At 52.9% G+C, this 21,475-nt stretch overlaps 1 protein-coding gene across 4 annotated transcripts in view; it reads right to left on the reverse strand.

Annotated features, from left to right (window-relative positions):
- The window catches only part of RBPMS (RNA binding protein, mRNA processing factor), a 128,272-nt gene that overhangs the window by 16,930 nt on the left and 89,867 nt on the right, over positions 1-21,475 (reverse strand). For 3 of the 4 annotated variants that reach the window (XR_005599114.1, XM_039540508.1, XM_039540509.1), the window contains exon 6: positions 15,543-15,673. Coding sequence is in view for 3 of the 4 variants with exons in the window: in XM_039540508.1 (XP_039396442.1) it covers positions 15,543-15,673 (131 nt within the window). In the remaining variant the exon portion in view is untranslated. Of the gene's footprint in view, positions 1-8,944; positions 9,572-15,542; positions 15,674-21,475 lie in introns of those variants that run through there. The other variant, XM_039540507.1, reaches the window with a different exon arrangement.

Raw genomic sequence — 21,475 nt, forward strand, 5'->3', positions numbered from 1 at the left:
ATATAGCTTCTTGCCAGCGGCACATGTAGCACCCAACACTATTAAAGCTACAGATGCAGAAGGAGGGAACACCCTGCAAACTCTGCTCTGGAGAAGGCACTTTGTCATGGTTGGCCTGAAAAGTTGCTTTTCCTCTCACAAATCTGGTGTAGAGTTCTACGTGAAATGCAAGGTCTGCATTAGGGCCTGGCTTTGCCATGTGACTCCCCTTGACATGTGAGGAGCTGCTCTAATGTCACTGGGCCTGCTGTTGTATAAGGTGCTAATCAGCATGAGGGTGGCAGAAGCAGGCCGTGAAATCCTTTCCTTCTGTCCTGCACGTGCTTCACTGTGTACCAGCTCTCTCTGTTCCAGGCCAGGATGCACGGAACATATCCAACTGCAGCCATCAGAGTGAAATTGGGCAATTTTCACTTGGCCGCTGAGCGGCCTGTCCAGCTATATGGAAACGTATCATTTCCAGCTGATGCCTTTTGTGCAGGCAGCACAAGTGCGTGAATGAGAGCAAGGCAGAAAGGAAAGACAAGAAAATAGCCCACTCATATGGCCAATGGGGACAGGGGCTCAGGAGGGGAAAAGTTGGGCACAACTGGTGGGGGAAGGAGGGAGAACGGGGGGAAGTCAAAGCAAGAGACAAAATTCAAGCCCCCTTTCACATCTTGCACAATTTACTTCTATTCAAATATTATGCACGTCTGGGGCCAAATCTTAGCACGAAGGCAGATTTTTTTATACATCTTCACCCTCAGATTATGAAGCTTGAAACCAACAGCAGCTCTCCTGGCTCTGGGTTTCATTCCAGGTTAATCAGGTTAGTTGGGCCCTTTGACATGCAAAACTTGGAAGATTCTCATTGTATCAGTTTGAAGTTGGGTGAAACCTGATGATTTTGACTAAGTTTTGGGTTCATTTGAAGCCAGAAATTCATTGCAAAATGCAGGGTCTCAAACATGTGAATTGAAGCACATGAGGGTTGCTTCATGGAGACTCTTGTTCTGTGCATCCATTATGATGTCATCAGCTTATTTCATTAATAACCAGTGAGGATGCTGTTAATGAGTCCTGAAATTTCAGACCTGAAAGCGCAACTATGCACAAATAATTTGTACATGCAAATAGCAGTTAGCTGTCTAACTGATCATTTGGATATGCAATCGCAGTAATTACATGGACAAATTACATGCCACAATTTTGCGCACTCATTTTTAAATATACCCTTGGCTATTTCATTGTTCAGGTACTGCTGCTGCTCCCTTGGCGCTCCCTGGGGGGGACCTATCAGATTTTGGTTTGATCTCAGGCTAACTGGCCTGTAGTTACCTGTCTAAAATCCTGGCACAACATTCGCTATTTTCCAGTCCTCTGGAACTTTCCCAGTGTTCCAAGTTTTGTTAAAAATGAACAGCAACGTTTCAGAGATCGCCTCAGCCAATATCTTTTAAACTGGTCTATTGGATGCAAGCTACCTGGTCCCACTGACTTCAAAATATTTAACTCTAGCAGTTACTGTTTGTAGATGCTTTTGCTTATGGAAAAAGGCCCACAAGGCACTATCTGTGTGTAGCAGGGGGTGAGGCTCACAGGGCAGCATCTGCGTGTTGCAGGTGGACAGAGGCAGGTGGGGCGGTGTCCACGTGTAGTGGGAGGACAGAGGCCAGCGGGGCGTCGTCGGTGTGGCGGGCGGACGGAGGCCGGCGGGGCGGCGTCGGTGTGGCGGGCGGACGGAGGCGGGGCGGGCGCGCGGTGTGGCGGGCGGACGGAGGCCGGCGGGGCGGCGGCGGTGTGGCGGGCGGACGGAGGCCCGCGGGGCGGCGGCGGTGTGGCGGGCGGACGGAGGCCGGCGGGGCGGCGGCGGTGTGGCGGGCGGACGGAGGCCCGCGGGGCGGCGTCGGTGTGGCGGGCGGACGGAGGCCCGCGGGGCGGCGTCGGTGTGGCGGGCGGACGGAGGCCGGCGGGGCGGCGTCGGTGTGGCGTGCGGACGGAGGCCGGCGGGGCGGCGTCGGTGGGGCCGGCGGACGGAGGCCCGCGGGGCGGCGTCGGTGTGGCGGGCGGGCGGACGGAGGCCGGGCGGGCGCGCCGGTGTGGCGGGCGGACGGAGGCCGGCGGGGCGGCGTCGGTGGGGGGGGCGGACGGAGGCCCGCGGGGCGGCGTCGGTGTGGCGGGCGGGCGGATGGAGGCCGGCGGGGCGGCGTCGCTGTGGCGGGCGCGTTGCTCTCTAGACAGTAGGCTGCTAACTGTGGATCAGAGAGGTTGTGAAGCCCTTGATCTGAGGGACTAGCCAGGCGTGTGGCACGCTGCGCAGACTAGTGTAGAGTCTGTCCCCGGTGCTGGAGATGTGAGAAGGAGCAAGAGCTCTTTTGCCAATGGTGGTTCTGCCAGGCTGGACTTATCATTTGGGGGGCCTGGATGCCATTGTGCTGATACGGGAACCAAATGAGCAGGACGTCCAGGTAGCAGGAGCTGTGAATGCCCTGGTGCCCAAAGCAGGCAATGAGCATCACTGCAGTCTGGAAGAACCTGGTCAGCAATACCCTTGGCTATTTGAAGTGTGACCCAGTCTGGACCCAAGGCATTGGGATCAACCACACCTTAGCCCCATGGCCACAGTCCAGGTCTGGATCCAGACTGCTGGTGTGGAGAAAGGGAGGAGGAGAACTGGTGTCAAACTCAAGAGTCTGCAGCCTAAATCAACCCCACTGAGAGCAGAGCGGCTGAAAGACGCTGCTTGGTGTGGCAGACACAGGGCCCAGGCCCGGGCCTGTATGGGTGGAGCCTGGAGGGCACCAAGAATTTTACCAATGGCTGTTTCTGTGCCATGAATGTGTCTGGGAGCCCTAGCAGCCAGCCCCCAGGCCAGAGGGCTCTGTGCAGGAGAACAGCCCTGAATACAAACACTGAAGAGTTCTACTTGCTTAAGTAAAACCATGTGAACAGAGACGACAGAGACAATTGCTAAAGCTTAGGTCTGTGTATGTGCTGTGCCTAGCGCAGCGGGCTCATTCCTGCCGGGGTATCCGCCAGTCGCTCCACCACAGACACAATGTTGCCAAAGTCAAGAGATCAAAAATCATAAGTCAAATTCCTATAAATCATGACCTGCCCCACACATCATGAGATTTAAAACACATCCGCAAGCCATACTTCTTAGTCCATCTTTTGACTTTTTTTGGTGGGTGGGTGGTTTTTTTTCAAGTTGAAAAGTGAGCCTTTAATGTACTTCTCTTCCGGGCGGCTCAAAGGGAGACTCCACCCACCCCTAAAATGGGGGAATTGCCAGCCATTTCCTATTACCGTCTTGACTCCCCGCCCTCAGACCCAGCAGCACCCCTCCCTCCCTTGCCTCCCACTGCCCCGGCACCTGCTCTCTGCTCTAGGGTCATAAATGTAGGCAGGCTCAGTAGCAGGGCAGGTCTGTGTCCTCAACCCTGAGACGCTCGGAGAGCTCTGCCAGCCCTGAAAAACACGGGCTCAGAGGCGCTTCTCGTGTCACAGCACCAGCTCCTCCTGCAGGTGCTGAAATCCTGTGACAGAATCTTACAGTCCCTTCGCAAGCTGGCAATCCTTCCCGTGGCTGCTACCCGTCCCCACCGCTCCCCCTAGGCTGTGGGCACTGCCATTGGATCCCCTCCATCTCCCACTCCGTCACTGTCCTCTGCTTCTCCCTGCAGCCCCTAAAGCAAGCTCCTGATCCCCCTTGCGCTCCCCATCACAGGGCCTCTGCTGCTCCTCACAGTCCTTGTGCCCGGCCCAGCCCCTGAAACATGCAGTGACAGCCACACCGCCTGTAGGCCTGGCTTCAGTCTCATTGGAAACAATGGGAGGTGGCAGACCGCTGTCTGAAGGGCAACCTCCCTGCCCCTCGCAGACAGACTGTAGGGAAACGGTGCCCAACATGATGGCTTCAGCCTCATTCACTGGCGTGGCAGCTGGCGGCCATTTGGAATCAGGGCCAGTTCCTGTGTTGGCACCTTTCATCCTGTATTCATGAGGCAGGTGCAAACTACCCAAAAGCATGAGAGCCGTGATAAAACTGTGAGCGTTGGGCCCACGGCGGCCAAAACTAGCAGCTAATAATACTCAGCTCAAACAGCAGCCGTACGACTGCGTGGCACTAGGGCACTGAGCCAGCCAACAGGCCCCATTTCAAGGCCTAGTGAGCAAAGGAAGTTCCTCCTAGCCACCCGCGCTCCTGACTCCAGGACCTGCCCTGTAGGCTCCTGCCTACTCTTCTTTCACGTCTTCCCCGCTGGCCTTTAAAGAAAATTATTGCCATTTCCCATCTTTCCCTGGAGCGAGGGCCAGGCACCAGGTCCATGAATGCACTTACTCTAGGCTGCACAGCACTGTCCCTGGCGCCAGCCTCCGCCTCCCCAGTTTCCTCACTCAGGGATTTTTGTACCCCTGTAGAAATCCTGGCGCCATCCACCAACCGGGTCTGTAAATGGGGCCATAATGGTCCCCTAGCTGCCAGGAGCATTGTGAGGGTCATCCAGGCCCACCTGGGAGCTATACGGATACCTGGCGAAGGCACCCTGGTTGGCTGGCTCGGCTGAGGGGCACAGGAGGGGAACGTGTGCTGCTGCTGTCCGTGTTCTGTGTGCTCTGAAGATCGGCAGCGTCAGTTTCTGGGGCTCTGCCGAGGCCACCTTTCCCTATGAAAGTGCTATCAGCCCGGCCTTGCCAGGCGGCCGGTGTTGTTTAGAAGGTATGTTAAATGTAGGCTGAAAGGAGCTGCCAGTATCCCTTTAACTACAGCTCGTTGTTAATCAGGTGGGCTCTGACGCTGGTGGAGACCGTGGAGACATACCACAGAGCTAGTGATGTAGGCAGCTCTCTTGCTGAATTAGCCTTCAGTGCAGGCACACTCCCAGGGCCAAATGCAGCCACCATGTTACTGGCCTGAGTGGAGCCGCAGCTGCTCATACGCAGCCTGTGGGGTTGCCGCGCAGTTCATACAGGGGCCGATACGGCGCCAATACACCATGGTTCTGTACATCCTTCTCCCTTCCCATCCTTAAAGCAGGGGCGGGTTACCTGCTGTGAGACTCCCAGCGCTAAGCAGATTTTGAGGTGTGTGTGACAGGCCCTCACTCCTTGCCCAGCCATACCCACACGCCCATTGCCCCGGCCCCCAGGACATTGTAGAGCTGGGGATACTTCCTCCTTGGGTTAATTCAGAACAAAGCTGGAGCTGGAACCAGCTGGGTGCTACATGAACACAGGGAGGAGAGGTAAAGTGCCTATTTGCCTGACCCCTATTAAACAGCACTGGCGCTGTCCTAGGGCCACAGCCTATGACAGACAGATCCCCTTTTCAGTCATTTATTACTCTGAACATGACAACCATTCCTGTGTTTTCCCCTGTCTAGTTCCATGTGTGTCCGTTTCCCTCTGGGCACGGCGTTACTACAGAACATGCTGGAGCGTCCTTCCAAGGCATTACTTGGGTACCCAGGAGTCGGCAGCAGGTAGAGCTTGCACCTGGGAAGGAGGATCTGCTGTTTCTGTATCTACTGTTTGAGGGTAATGTCATTGCTTCTCTTATTTGCCTGGCTGCACACTGCACAGAACTGCCATTGGGCAGCACACCACCAAAAGGCCCTGCTACTCACCCCCCCCTCCCCCCCGCCCCGAGGGGTGAGGTAATGGCTGTCTTTGAATCAGCAGAGGAAATGGGAGTTTGTTCATCTTGGTAGAAAATTCTGGGCTGAATTTCCAGCAGGATAAAAGGAGGTAGAGTTGTTTAACTCCCACTAGGCTTAACAGGTTCTGAATGTCTTCCTCCACCATGCTGAAATAGCCCCATTTTGTAACAGAAATGTTTGGGGGGGGGGGGAAATAAAAGGAAACACCTACCCCTTATTTGTGGTTTGCTGCCTCTGAGTCCATGAAGTCACTAGTCAAATAGCAGCACTGACGTTGCCTTCCTGGGATCGGTGGTGGGGGGGGGGAGGGGGGCATTGCTACCACAGTGGGTGGGGGCAGAGCCAGGACAGCACATGATAGAAGGGGGGAAGGGTACATGTGTGTAACTGCTGTCAGTGTCAGGGTGCAGCAGGTGGAGATTGGTGCATCCTGTGGGTTGGATAAAGGTGCCCGGGGGACCCAAAATGATTAAGAGCTGGTGTTTTCCAGAGAGGAAGAAAGGAAAGAATGAAGAGGGGAAGGCAGGGAGGCAGAAGACAATCTGATTCCCACTCTGTGCCCGGGACTGGCAGCTCGCCCTGCTCCTGGAGCTGTGCTTTACCCTGGCTCCCGACCGCACCTCTGCACACACACTCCCACGCGCTCACCACGCGCACTGTGTTACCCGTCTGCTGCAACACGTCATGCTAACAGGTCAGCCGGCTCTGCTTGAGACTGGGCTAGTCCAGCTCTGGGCAACCAGGAGCTAGATCACATGAGCCACCATGGAAACAAGATAATGCCATTCCCCCGCGCTGTGGCCACCTACAACACATCCTGTCATCCCTGAAAGCCAGGGACCTTCAGCACCACAAACCAGGGCCTCTGGTGGTGAGCTAAAGAAGAACTTGGTTAGCAGGGAGTGTGCTGGGGGCTCTGAAATAATCCCTGGGTATAGCAACTACAGAGAATGGTCTCTCGCCTCGGCTTGTGTGCTGATGCTAGAACTGGGGGAGTAGCTGTGTAGTTCCTACAACAACTAGAACCCAGGTGTTCTCACAGTGGGACCTGCTGGCGCTGTATTGCCTTTAAGCGCACTGCAGTGTCACTGTTTCTCTCTGACCTTGGCAGGCGAGATGTTCTGAGAGATGCATCACAGACCTCCTAGCCCCTGGAGAGGGGGGTTAAGCAACCTTTGCACGTCCTGCGTGTGCGTTGCTCTGGGGACTGGAGAGGCACCTGGCGTCACTCAGACCGCCCTGGGGGGCCTGGTGAATTGTGGCAGTCTCCTCAGGCTGTGCTGTGGGCTGCAGCACTGCCAGGAGGCTACATAATTCTGTGGCCCTGCTCCTGGCACACCTCTTCTGCCCTCAGCATGCCCACTACACCAGGGCTTGTATGGGGTTCCCTGCAGCGGGGGAATCCTCTTCCCCTCTGCCCCCAGAAGTGGGGCTGCTAGGGACCCTTTATGCCACTCTGGCCCTTTCAACCAGCATAAGTGTGGCCAGGACCTGTGGTTCAGGAAATGACTCCATCCACGGCTCTCGTATCACGACAATCTCTTGCTTGGTACAATACAAATGAGGGAATTGCTGTCTGGGAGCATGGGCCGCGTTTGGCCCTCAGATGTGTACTGCTCATCTCCTGAGCTCACCAGGGACTGAAATCTATCACTTCCCGTCTATTCCTGTTTGCCTGAACTTTGCCATGGGCCAAGCCACGCTCATTAGCTGAGCTACCTTCCTCCATCGGCAGTCAGTGACTTCATCCACAGGAACATTCTTACCCCACATATGGGAATTGAGTGAAAACTGTCCCACTCTTCCTCTACGATCATCTCTCTCGAGGGCTCACAGCTGGCTTTTATGGTACTAACCTATACCTCAGCTGGTAGCCACTAGGAAATTGTGTGTCTCCCTGTGTTTTTAAAATCTCTTGACCATTATCCCTGTAAGTCTGCAGTTGTGCGTTCATTATGTCGAATAGAAACTTATCTCTAGTATCTCTTCATATACCAGCTAAAGTTCTGGCACATTCCCTTCTATAATAACGATAGCTTATATTACTGTATATTACTTTCATCACTAAGAATTCCAAGCATTTGCACAAATTGAAATGTAACCACAGTGGGGCTGGCACATGGAAGATTTTTAACGGCACGTGGCAACTCTATACACCAGTTAAAGATAGAAGGACGCAAAGAATTTCACACCTAAATTACACACTGCAGAGAATTTTAAGTAGAGGGAATGCCTAATTTCGCAAATTAAAATGTGCCCAAGGACAACTGATAGTGGAGGAAGGGCCATGAGATCAAATGAGAAGAAATGACCGTGAGTCGCACGTCTTGATGGAAAGACAAAGCCTCCAGCCACGACATCCCCTCTAGCACCAGGCTGGCTCACAACTGACAGAGGCAGTGTCTGCATTCAGTCACCAGTGCCATGATCTGCAGCACGTAGGCGTGCGTAGTCAGGCTCCTGCTCCAGCAATGACACGGCCTAGCCATGCTTATCTGGGGAGCGCTCACTCAATTACAGCCCAGGACAGTTGTGCAGAGACCATGCTGACTTTAACTCTGCACATTCATCTGTGCAAAATCTAATCCTGTGTCTGTTTGCTCCCGTTCCCAGAACTCTGCAATGATAAAAGCTGTGAGCGAAATCATCAGATTTAGAGTGTCTGATAAAGTAGCAATAAAGCTCCCTCAGACACAGTGTTTATTACTCAAGATAGACGTGACTAAGATGCACATTAAACGATTCTGTATCTTGCCTTTGCAAACTTGTTAGAGATGGGAGGATCATATTGCTATGTACATTTCCTTGTAATTCACCAACCCAGTAGGCTTTCTGCTCTTTTCTGTGTCTCAGACCCATTGCAGGTGCTGCCTGTCAAATGCTATTTCACAAGACAACTATATATCTGCACTAATATTTATCAGCTTTCTTCCCGTAAATACCAGTATCTGAAAATCTGGACTTTTGCCCAAATCTGAAGATGGTTTTTGAAGCGAAGGAGTTTGCCCAACCTCAATTTCAAGTAATGTTGGATTCAGCTCTCCTCCGCAAGGTTCGTTTCCATCTCTGTTACATGGCTCCAGCGCTTAACTTCTTAACGTTGTCGCCTAGTCAGAGCAGGGCAGGGTCGCCCGTGGGGGGGGGGGGCGCAAGTGGGGCAATTTGCCCCAGGCCCCGGGCCCTGCAGGGGCCCCCGCGAGAGTTTTTCAGGGCCCCTGGAGCGGGGTCCTTCACTTTTTCCGGGGGCCCCGGAAAACTCTCGCAGGACCTGGGCCCCCGGAGCTTCTTCCACTCCGGGTCGTCGTTGGCAATTCGGCAGCGGGGGGGTCCTTCTGCTCCGGGACCCGCTGCTGAAGTGCCAGGTCTTTGGCAGGGGGGGCCCCCTGAAACCAGGGCTTTACTGTGTGCTGTAGCAATGCTGTGCTGTGAGCCACTGGCCATGTCACTCCCTCACTGTGACACGTCGTCCCAGGTAGAATACTGACCTGCCTCATCGGGGTTAATTAATTAATGTTTAGAAAGTGCTTTCAGATCCCCAGATAACATACTACCAAGCTCTCAACGACTCTCCCAATTAGCTTTAATTAGAAAGTTGAATAAGGTAATTAAAAGCTGGCTGAATATTCCTGAGACAGCTTTACCCATTGACTAGATTCCACTGGCGAGCTCTACTTCAGGGCCGGATTCTGATCATTCAGGCGCTGCACACTGTGACCTGTTACTTGTAAATAAATGGACGGCGCCTGCTCTCATTGACCTCTACAGGGGTTTTGCCTCAGTGAAACTGAGGGGATTGAGCCAAAAGTCTTTAAAGGTACGGTGGAACTTATCTAGAAAACCCTTGTCTATTTGCAGCCACCTCCAGCGCATTGCTGAACAAAAACGGGCAGGCGATGAGCAAACCCCAGCTCCTCTAGTTGCACAAGCTGAAAGAGAAGAAACAAAAGCCACCGGGGAGAAGTTAAGTCCACTTTCACTGTGGAAACACAATGATGTTATAAAATAACCCAAAGCTCCAGGCCCCGCTGGACCAGCATTTGCAGTATGGGTCAGACGTGGCTGGGGGCCGTGGGCAAACACTCTCAGTGTAGGTCAGGCATCACCTGGTGCTCTGGGCAAACACATTCTGAATGTGGGTCCGGAAGCAGCCAGGTGGCCCAGGCAAATATGTTCTCAGTGTGGGTCAGATATGACCTGGTGCCCTCGGCAAATGGGTTCTCAGTGGGTCAGAGATGGCCATTCATGCAGGAAAACTCCTCTCTGGCAAATCTGGAAACCTTTCACCTTCTGGCTAACTCCTTTCCCCCCGAAGTAGGGCTCACGATGTCAGTATTTTGTGTAGAGCTCTCTGGAGTCTCAGCTTGTCTCTGCCGTGCTGCCTTTAAAGCCTGATTTGGTGGCTAGTGGTGAGCTGTTGGATTACATGAGCCATGGATTGCTATTTGCCTGTTTTACCAAACCACCAGCCGTTTTGGGCTGACCGGCAGCCTCCACTAGGAAAGGTCCCCACACAGACGTAGTAGCATAGCTGGCCTCAGGGAATCCCCAGCCGGCACCGTGGCAAAAGCCAGTGCTGTTAGCCCTCGTTTTCATAATTACAAAGTTCATGCACATCTTTTATGTGCATTAAAAATAAGTAATAATCCACTCCCCTGGAAAAGTCATTGGCACATATTACTCTAGAAATATGGCCTACGTCTAGCTCACAGCAAATAATCTGAGCGCTATCCGGCACACTAACCATTTAATTTTCAGTTTGTTTGCTCACCACTAGATCCCAACACTGCTAGCGCAGAATAGGGACCAAAGCCTGCAAGCTTAGTATGAGTTACAGAAGCACAAAAAATCATCTGCAACTACCAGCCTCTCTGCTGCTTCAGTCTCATAACTTACGTGGCCTGGTTTCATTTACAGTTGTGTAAATGCCGTCAGCTGTGGGGCTGAGCCCTTGAAATGCCTATAAGGCCGGCAGGGACCATTGTGATCATCTGGTCAGACCCCCAGCATAGCACAACCCCTATGACCCCACCCAGGGATTCCTGCATCCAGCCCAGCTAGCGTGTGGTTAAACTAGAGTGGCTCTGTTGGAAAGATACAGCCAATGTTCATTCCAATGAACGGTGAATCCACCACATGTCAGTGGTTAATTTTCCTGCATTCACCGAACGATGCAGACTCCCATTTCTACCTGACCCACCCAATGCTCCCTCCCATAACAAGCCTGGCCTCTCACCGGGATTGGAAAACACTACGTGCGGCTCCCTGCCCCGGCCAGGCTCAGAGAGGGGAAGCGTGAGGCCAGGTCTCGGACCTGGCTAGCCACATGACTTTTCTACCCACAGCGTAACCATTGGGTGCAATCCTGCCACGTGTACGCTCAACGAGCAGTGCCTTACTCTGCCAGCACGTCCATAGAAATCAGAGGGGCTGTGCCTGGAGATGGGATTGCTCCGTGTGAGCACGGGTGGCAGAACTGGGTAACTAGCGCTGTGATTTTGCTCCAATGTGTCAGGGAAGCTCTGAGCTGGGTTCTGGTTCAAGCCCAAGGGGACTATGTGGCCCAGTTGCAAGGACTGTGTCTGCACCTCTGCTGGTTTGCTCTGGTTTTGGTGAACCCCAGCAGACTGATCACCCACAGGAGCTGTTGGCCAGCTAGACCATCTGGTGGCCAGCTGAGCACATACATCCAAGGGACACCCCCCCCCACCAGCCAAATCACATGTCACCACCATGGCCCTTCCCCTGCACTAGTCCTTGGCTCAGTCCTCCCCCGGGTGACTCAGACTCACTCTTCTCATAGACTCATAGACTTTAAGGTCAGACGGGACCATTATGATCATCTAGTCTGACCCCCTGCACAATCCACCCCATGCCATGCTGCACAGTGGGGACAAGCGGGGACGGGAGACAGGGAAGGTTGTTGCTTGGTGAGGAGGTTGACAAGAAGGCATGGCCTGCCTGCCTTCTCTCTGCCCTCCGCCCTGGCATGGACAACCTTCCTCGGGCTCATTTCTCCTAGCAACAGGGCTGCCTGTGAATGAGGCCCTCCCACCAGCGCTAACTGGGCATTGCTTTCAGGAACGCCCTCGAGCAGACTGAGATGTTCGAGAATCGCCGGCCGTGCTGAGCCGTTCGGGAGCAGCCAGGCGTGCTCAGCCTGCTGGCAGGCCAAGTCCACAGCGAGTGCTCGTCATCCATATTTAATTATTCCTTTTGCTCGTTAATTTTTAACTACAGTACTCCTGCTATCAAGGGTCATTAGGGGGTCCCAACATCAGGGTTCAACCAGCAGAAAAGTGCTTGTGACAGAGCGTACATTACTTGGTGTTTCTGCCTTCCACTTTGCTGGGCTGCGTTAGCCACTGGTTGTGAATAAAACATGGCCCTCCATTTGGAGTTCATTTTCCTTTTCATCCCTGTCACAGTCACTTTGCTTCACGCTGAAGTTCACAAGCTCACTCGAGTTCCTGTGTTTCCATGAACTATCTGAATTTCTGTAGGGACAATCCCTGCATTACTAGCTGGAAGTGCTGGTTGCAGCGGGTCTCTTTAGCGGTAGGCCTGGCGCTGGCAAGCCAGCTGCATGGACATACGTTGCCAAGGGGAAGGAAATCCAGCATCAAGTGTTTCCGCCCCTCCAGGGCCAGGTGTCCTAAATTACTGAGTCAGCAAGTGGTTGGGCAGCCCCAAGTGTCAGCTTGTGCTTATGCTCAGCACTGGCCTATGCCCCTGGATCCTGGCCAGTTGGTCCAGTCCAGGCCCCTCTCTTGAGACGCTACAGGCTAAGTTTAGGCCGGCCTTTCCAAACGCAGGCCCTGCCCACACTGGCAAACACCGGGAGCTGCTGGGTGTTGGGGTCTTTTGAAAAACTGGCCCATAATCAACACATGTATTTAGAGCCTCCCTCCCCAGCTGCCACATGTTAAGCACTGACCCCTGGGCAGGGGAAACAAGGAAAGGCCTTGGGTTTTATACCGAGCCTGCCCCACTGCTGCCCTACGTGATCCCCTGGCATGGCTACTTGTCCATCAGTCCGGCCCTTTAGCGCACAGCAAGGGAAAAGAACCTTTACAGACCAGAACAGAAACGCATGATCCTATTGGTCCCTTCAGGCCCTAAAATCTCTGAATCTAGCAGTGAGTTTTGTTCTCACTGTCTGGTGGCTTTTCATCCTGGACTGACATGTACCCCCCACTCAACACTTTGTCACAGACAGATCCGCAGCAGCAACGGGAGTGGGAATGCTCCCACATTTACCCTTGAACTAGGTCACCCTGTCTACATTTTCAGCCTCCCTCGCTAGTCGGTAACCCTTGGGCTCAGCTCCAGGGGAAATGCATTCAGCGTAAATATTGGGAGGAGGACAATTACCCACAGACTGGGGAGCAGATACAGCCAGGGGTGGAGTTACTAGGCATTGCAGAAAGTAGTGCGAGAAGCGCTCTTCCCTCACATGCGTTGCTGACCGGGTACAGGGAACGGCCCTTTCCCGGAAGGGGCTGTGATATCACAGGTGAGTGTGACAGCTCTAAAGGCGAGAGGCTGGCTCTAAAATGGCCTCTCTCATTGTGCTCGTGCACTTTCCAAAGGTGGCCTAGTCTGTGTCCAACTCCGGTGTCACCTGCTGATGGAGACGGAGGAACAAAAGACTCTGCAGGGACCAGAGCTAGCTATGAAATCTCAAAACCGAACTCACCTAGCTCAGAGGATCAACTTGCAGGTTGGCTTGGTAGTAGGGCACCTCAGTGGCCACAGCTTGCAGGCATGTAACACCCGCCCTTTGGTTTGTGTAGGCATTTCCTGGTGCTGCTACCTATCTCAGATGGTCATCCTGGGAGGTGCTGCTCATGGGATCATATGGATGAACAGCTCTTCTTTGGCTGCCTGGTGCTGCCTCAAGTGCTCTGCTCTCTGGGTTGTATTGGGCCATGGGGTGGAGGAGAAGGGCGTCACTAGCAGCAGTAAGACTTGCCTCTCTCCTGTTGCTTAGCTCAGTGTGAACGCTCCTGGGCTGCTGAACATTATGCCCCTTAGGAACCTACACTGCTCCATACCATGTTGGAACAGGGTTTCTGCCTGTCCCTCTAGGGAATTTCCACTGCTTGACTATCTCTTGGGGTACAAATTGCTCATAGTGTCATGGAAATCACTAGCATCTCCTCCAGCTTAGCTACTCAGCTACTCCGTGCATGACCACAGGCATTTCTATGTAAGATCAGAAGAGCATCAGAGTATGTGGATTGTTAATGCAGGAAAAGTCCCTCTAGACAAGCCAGGTGTACTGAGACTCGTGCAGTCGCTATCAAGGAGTGATAAAACGGGTCTCTGATGGAAGGGACTCCCCAGCTTTGGTAACATCGTGCTGCAGACTCGGCCCCTCAGGGGGGTGGAAACTTGATTTGCTTGGTGGTGGTTGCCACTTACATGTAGCTGTCATCACCAGAGGCGGCTCTAGCTTTTTTGCCGCCCCAAGCACAGCAGGCAGGCTGCCTTCAGCGGCTTGCCTGCGGGAGGTCCCCGGTCCCGCAGATTCGGCAGCTTGCCTGTGGGAGGTCCACCAGTCCCACGACTTTGTTGTACCTGCCCTGAATTGCCGCCGAATCCGCAGGACCGGTGGACCTCCCGCAGGCGCGCCGCCGAAGGCTGCCTGACTGCCGCCCTCGCAGGGACCGGCAGGGCACCCCCCGTGGCTTGACGCCCCAGGCCCGTGCTTGGAGCGCTGGTGCCTGGAGCTGCCGCTGGTCGTCACCTATGGCCAGCTCACAGCAGGGATTCACCTGGCCCCTTGCCTGCAGGAGTCAGCGTCAGAAGGTTTCAAGGACTAAGACTGCAGTCACTAAGGTTTCTGGTAAATAATTTTTCAGGGCATGATGAAAAGTGAGTTCTTCTGTTCTCTCTTCCATCGTATAATTTAAGAAGCTGGAACCCAATTTACTCAACCCATCGTGCCCGGGAGCGTTAGTCAACCCTTGCCTGCACCGTGCACAGACTCTGGCCTTTCATTCGGCTGGGATCACCTGAACCCAGAACGTTTCTGGGGCTGTTGCAAATCCTTGTCTCCTTGCTTACATTGCCCTCCTTAGAGCAGAGCTGGGCAGCAGCTGCAAAAATGTACCCCAAGCAGACCCTGGGCACCCGGACCTAAGCTGGGGGAGAATGACCCATCCTCCCACACTTTTGTCTGCAGCCTACCAGACCTGCCAGGGGTGTGCCAGGCTAAGGAGCCTGAACTCCTCCTCTCAGCAGCGGCAGTGGCTACTGACCTGAAAACACCGGTGGGTGAGGTGGAGGGAGCACTATTAATCAGGCATCGTTCACCAGCGAACACCATCCCAGGAACCACCTGCAGCTACAGCACATTGGTCTGTCCACGCAGTGACAGCTGCCCCTGTACCTCAGCGGTAGATCACCTGCCTTGGAGTCGGGAGCCCTGACATCTAGGCTACAGCACCAAACGCCTGACCTTGCAGATGGCCAACTCCAAACACACCCGGCCACACAGACACACACCACACCAATGGCCTTCCAGCTAATTAGCCGCAAGTGCCCGTTTGGGCGGCACAGTACCCATATACAGAGGCACACGTGTACAGGGTTCTTCAATGCCCGGTAGATTCTAGAACTGCCTCCTGTGGCCTTGGTGTGAATGAAAGTGAAAAGATTAAGGAAGAGAGAGGTGTCCGGGATACATCAGGCAGTGTGTGCTATCACCTCGGGAAGTCTGTCCCCACCCGTCCGCTGAGGATGTGTCAGTTTGATTGGGGGTGAGATCATTAATCTTCTGGAGGAGTGTCTGTTAGCCGGACAGGGGTTAGTTGGACAGGGTGCGCTGGGGGACCAGCTCCGAAAGGACTGGTGGTAGAGTGAGCGAAGTTGTGGCTGGTTGGTATCAATTACCTGGGCATGCAGTGAAGCGGGATAGGTGAAAGCAGGAGGAGGTAGAGCAGGTGCTAACTCCGCTGGGTACAGAGGGTACGGCGCCCACACTTCAGGGCTACTGGGATAAAGTGCAGGCACTGTGAGCTCATCTGCAAGAAAAGAATAAGGAGAGTTCATGGTTACAAAACAGCAATGTTCAAAACAACCGAACAAGAGAGCTCGCTTCACATCAATCAGCTCCTCCGGCAACTGTTACCTAAGCTCAGAGGGAAAAGCCAAAAGACCAGGGGGGAAAACACTGCTCTGGAGGAGGGTCTCAGAGCCCCAGTGATCAGAGCAGGACCGTGTGCTAACGTGACAGGTAGCGGTGGGAGGGTGGGCGACTGGGATGACAGCTGGTAGAAGAGACTCCCCTCGGAGGGACTTGTACTGCGCGGGGACCAGGGTTCCCGCAACGGGGACTATTTACCTGCCAGAACACGTAGCCCTTTCAAAACTGATGGGAGGTTTCGTTGTCACAGTGTCGCTCCGAGTACTATCAAGAGGGGGCGTTTCCCCTGGGTGGTGACTGTTAGCCATAGTTACAGGCTGAGCCACCGACCTGGTTCGCTGGGCCAGGCAGGACACGGCACCGTTTGGTGATGCCAGGCAGCAAGCAGTAAACAGACACACAGACCGAGTGCTGACTCTGCCCGGGGTGTGTGTGACAAAGGCAATAGAGGGATTGGGATGCACCGCAGGCCAGATCGTTCCTGTGCCGGTGCAGGGAGAGAGGGCCTGGGTCGTGCCCCCCTGCTCAGAGGCTGGGGCCACTGCACCCTCTGCCACAGGCTGCGACACCACTTTGGCCTGCCCTAGGGTGCATCCACACTGGCCTTGCCCCTTCCTGCCCCAGGGCATCCCCCCACTCCACCGTGGGGCTCCTGCGGAGGTGGCACAGAACTGGTTCTGTGCATGGTGCGCAGGCCCCTTGAGCCAGGAGCAGTCCTGCCCGCTGGGCCCTTTGTGCCAGCCTGTCAGGGGAACAGGGGTGACAGAGCAACTCAAACCATTACCAACCCGGGCGTTTGCCGAGGGCCCAGCATGAGTTCTGCTGGCTAGTGGGAAAGGGAAGCCGATGGTGTCGTCGCTTTGGGAGTTGGGAACATGAGCCTGGCTGTGGCCACTGAGTGCCCAAACTACATCCTGATTGTCTGGCATTTCTTAGCTTAACAAGTTCGGATTTCTTTTAAGTGTACTCTTAACTGTGAATTTCCTGGGTTTATAACATTGGTTTGGGGGTAATTATAGAATCCCTGCAATTTTTTTTACCCTTAAATTACTGATACATAATTTCAATATAACTCCATTTTTAAGGATGGTTTTTTTTTGTGTGAATTTCCTTAGTTTGGTAAAAATTATTTAAAATGTCATATGTGAATACTCACACGAGAGACCCAAAGACCATGCTGCCATGTGATATTTCTAATTATCTGAAGCTACATAGACACTCTTAAACCATAGTTTAAATGTTAACGTCTAAGGGTCAGATTCACCAGTACACCAGGCCAGCACAAGGAAGCTGGAGTGCACCAATCACTTAGGCTGAGTTTATAGCTGCTTTGCATCACTGAAGCAGGCAAGGCACACTGGTGAATGCAGCCCTGATTTGCCACTGACCTATTGTTTCAAGGGCTGTTTTAGTGAGATGGCACCATGTGACGCGGGGCAGGGGCAGTCCAGTGCCTGAGTCCAATTGTCTGTGCTTTAAAGGCGCCTGCTTTGCTTGTGTCTCAGCGCACGGGGGAGCCGAGGCAGCAGCGCTATGAGAAACCTTTCAGGCACTGACATCTGGGCCAGCAGCTGGCCACAGAAAAGCAGTTGGGCCAAATAATCTACCAATGAAGATTCCGGACGTACGTCCAGTCTCCGTCCTATCCCTGAGTCGTTACAGACAACCCGATGCTGAATGCAGATTAGCTGCAGAGGAAGAACGGTGATGGGTTGAGTCACCGATGATGTCAAAATGGCCTCACATAAAGGTTACCTGAGCTATATATATATATATACAGATGCTACATTTCTTTAAGGGCCCAGTTTTTAATTAATTTGAACTCACATTTGAGTCTCCTTGGCTGCGTGAGTCTCGCCAGCCCTAGACCCTCCTGGACATGGGGACCTTGACTTTCCCCGGCCACAGGGACCTTGCCAGCCTCAAACCTTCCCCAGCCATGGGGGCCTCGCCTCCCCCTCCCCGACCTTCCCCAGCCATGTGGGTCTCACCAGCTCAAGACTCTTCCCAGCTGCATGAACCTTGCCAGCCCTACCCCCTCCTCAGCTGCAAGGGCCTCGCCAGCCCTAGGGAGGTGATAGCTCAGGGTTTTTCTCAGCGCTCACAGGGTATTTCAGCTGAGATGTGGTGTGGGGAGAGCCTGGCTCCCAAGCCCTCATTGTCCAGTGTGTGCTGGCCTGGCCTGGCAGCTTCCATCACATTTTATGCTCTGCAGGAAGCAGGATCTCTCCAAGGAGTCGCAGGAGCTGGCCTTCCTCTCGATCCCAGTCCCAGTCCTTTTCCAATGGAGGCGCTCTTGGGAGAGACGTCCTAGGGAACTGCTGGCATGCGGTATTCAGCCACAGCAGGGACTGTCAGGGATGGGAGGGCCAGATCCTCAGCTGGTGTAAATCGGACAGATCATTTGACATCAGTGGAGTTATGCTGATTTACGCCCGCTGAGGAGTATGCCAGGAAAGTGCAGTACAAGCCCCTTTAAGGCTGTTCTGCCCTATTGCATATCTGACAAGAACACCGGCCTTGCAAAACTGCTGCAATTGCTAGATAATTCCCTTGGTTTCGAACCTGCCTCTTTTAATTTACTGTTTTCCTAGGGTTAGTTGTGAGCCTTCAGTTTACTGATCTGTGCAGACGCCACAGGAACTCCACAGCTGTGAATGATTTAACAGCATCATAAATTATTTGTGGGGTAACAACCATGGAAAAAGGTGCTTACCCCAAAAGATAAATAACAGTAGGGAAGCTGATACCAAGTTTAAGCTTCTGATTAAATTGTGGGATTTATTACTCCCAGGACTTGCATTACTTACCCATCCTGCACTTTATTGGAGATTTATTTACAGCTAATGCTTAGGACCTGATTCATTCATGAGGGTTTTTCTTCCATAAAAAGAAGCATATTCACTTTTCGTGCCAGTGGCGCCTGACCAGAAACAGCAAGGGAGCGTGGTCCCACTCAGAACATGGTGCTGTTCACTTACTAGTAAATGCTCCCTGGTCAGAAACCACAATATTCTTTCAACATAAAATAAAATCTTGAAAAAATGACTTTGCTGTTAGCTGCTTTTTTGTGGTGCCAGTGCAGTGTAACCTGCAGGAACTGATGCGCTGCCGTCCCAGGAGTAACATGGGATGCTGCCCATACGTTGCCTGTTTCCTGGATGGACGGAGCACTTTCCTCTCCAGAGCTGTCAGTGTGGCACTTTTCATGGACACTAAGGGCAGAGGTTCAAGTGCTTAGCACCTACACTGGGACCAGGTTTTCCAAAGAGCTCAGTACCCAGAAGCTCCACTGTGATAGATACGGACAAATTCTCAGAAGACCTCTGCATGTTGGGAGCCCAGCTCTTGGCCAATCTGGCCCTGACTGTGGGTGCTGAATATTTCTGAAAATCTGGTCCTAAGTGCAAATAAAGACTTGAGTGTCTCATTGTTTGCGTGTGCTCCCCATCTGTCTGTAGCCACCTGCTGTCTCTGGTCTTATACTTTGATTGTAAACTCCTTGGGGCAGGGTCTGCGTTTGTACAGCCCCATGCCTGGTCTGCACCTGAAGCTTCTACCGCAAGACCACTAAATAAGAAGTGAGACGACTGTATCGCAGTGTCTACCTACAAGGAGGCAGATGGACATTGTGCCGGCAGCCTTAATGTTGGCATTTCCAGAGTCTCACGTGTTTTTTTCCTAGCCTTGCGTAGGCTGCTCTACTGAACATTTTATACACGCACACATAGACTGAATTACATCTAACGATACTGATGGAGTGTTCTGAGACAGAGGGAGAACATCTCGTGTACATGGGCTGAGTCAGAAACAACAAATCTGAACCATCAGAGGCAGAAAGCGAAGAGAACTTTGTCTCTCTCTTTTTTTTTAATTTAAAATAAAAAACATAAAAAAGGACAAACACAGACTCTTTGCAGTGAGCTGCCTGCTTCCCTGCATTTACCACCAGCCCAGCCAGAATAGGATGATGTTACAAACCCATCACTTTTGGAAGCTCTCCCATTCAACCAATGCTGATTTTCTGGGTGACAATACTCCCCTTGGTAGCACCTTCCCCTTGCACACCCTGCACTCAGCAGAGAACATGCACAGAATCATAGAAGGTCATCTAGTTCAACCCCCTGCTCAAAGCAGGACCAATTCCCAATTAAATCATCCAACAGATTATATCCCTAAATGACCCCCTCAAGGATTGAACTCACAACCCTGAGTTTAGCAGGCCAATGCTCAAACCACTGAGCTATCCCCCACCTTTGCTTCATGAAAGCAGCTAAACCTGGTCAGCCAATCAGCTCCCTCATTTTGGCTAGACTTTCGTAGCAGCCGCCTGTTTTTATGCACAGCTTTGTTTGCATGCTACCCGTGGCTCGCGTCCTTGGGTATCAGCCTGGCAGTGAGGTCAGTGCAGCCCTCCCGAGCTGGGGGCTGCAGGCAAAGCTGCAGGAGCTGGTAACCGCTTTGGTTAGGCTTCATTTCTGGGTGAACCAAGCATCCCTTTGAAAGACAAGCTGAGGAAAATCCCGAAGGGTCCTTGTCAGACTGATTGGCTTGACAATGGCCTTTTAGCAACCAACAAGGTTTGAAAACACTGTAGAGAGACCCGCTTTGTTCAAAGCCTTCCAGCTTTCCCCACGCTGCCCCCCTGCTCTCCAACTCACCCCTCCCACCAGCTTGTGCGAGCTGAACAGTGGTGCGAACAAGCAGCTGGTCCATCCTCATGCCTCCAGTAGAAATCATTGATACCCTGTGACCTTCATCATCACAATTGCCAAGCCTTGCACAGCTCCCTGTCTGACACTGTATGCAAATTAGCTGTTGAGTTAATTTGCATATTACACTAAACTTCAGCTTAACAAGATGTGGATTTATTGTTGGTGAAAGGTATTGCTTTGCCAGCTCGGGTCACTGCAGGTCTCTGTTCAACTAGAGGGCTGCCCTGCCAACCTGCCCAACTCTGATCTGTTGGGGTCAAAGGGCCATTCATCCTCCATGGCCCAGGCAGTTCTTGGCCTCTATCATGAGCCTTCCTACGCTGAGCGCTGAGTTTGTGATGTGAGAGCTGGAACTGGGGCCCACCAAACTCAGCTCATCTGGGGGCCACCAGCCACCCATCAGCTAGGCATGACTTTTAATTACTGCTGAGCTGGGCTGGTTTCAGACTGGTGAGCCACAGGTGGAGGGTGTATTATTTGAGTAATTCGGTATGAAGGGTGGGCAGGAAATAAGGGAAGGGACCACTGACTGAATGGTGCAGATAAAAAGTGAGCGCCATCCATCCTGTGCACCGGATGAGGCAGGGGAAAACAGTGTGCGCTAATGTAATTGCAGACAGTACCATAATGCATAAGTACCCAGGAGCCGGGCTGAGGTTGCCTGGGCTGCCTTGGTTCTGGCTTTTCCTAGTTCTGGAGTGTCAACTTTGCAACTTTACTGGTCTTTTTTGGATGCAACATATAGACACTGAACAAGCAGACGGCTCCTGCCGCTTGGGTTCCATCATACCATATGATAACTGCTATGAAGATGACATTGACAAGTGGAGAGCTACTGCCAGCAAAATGTTTGCAGGCCTGAATAAAAACAGTTTGAACCATACATCAGAGTACATGACAGCTAAACCCAGATTATACACAATGCTCATTGCACCCCCGTTACCTTACAGTTGTGAAACACTGAC

The sequence above is a fragment of the Mauremys reevesii genome, linkage group 5 (assembly GCF_016161935.1).
Source record: "Mauremys reevesii isolate NIE-2019 linkage group 5, ASM1616193v1, whole genome shotgun sequence".
In the NCBI taxonomy this organism is placed as follows: Eukaryota; Metazoa; Chordata; order Testudines; family Geoemydidae; genus Mauremys; species Mauremys reevesii.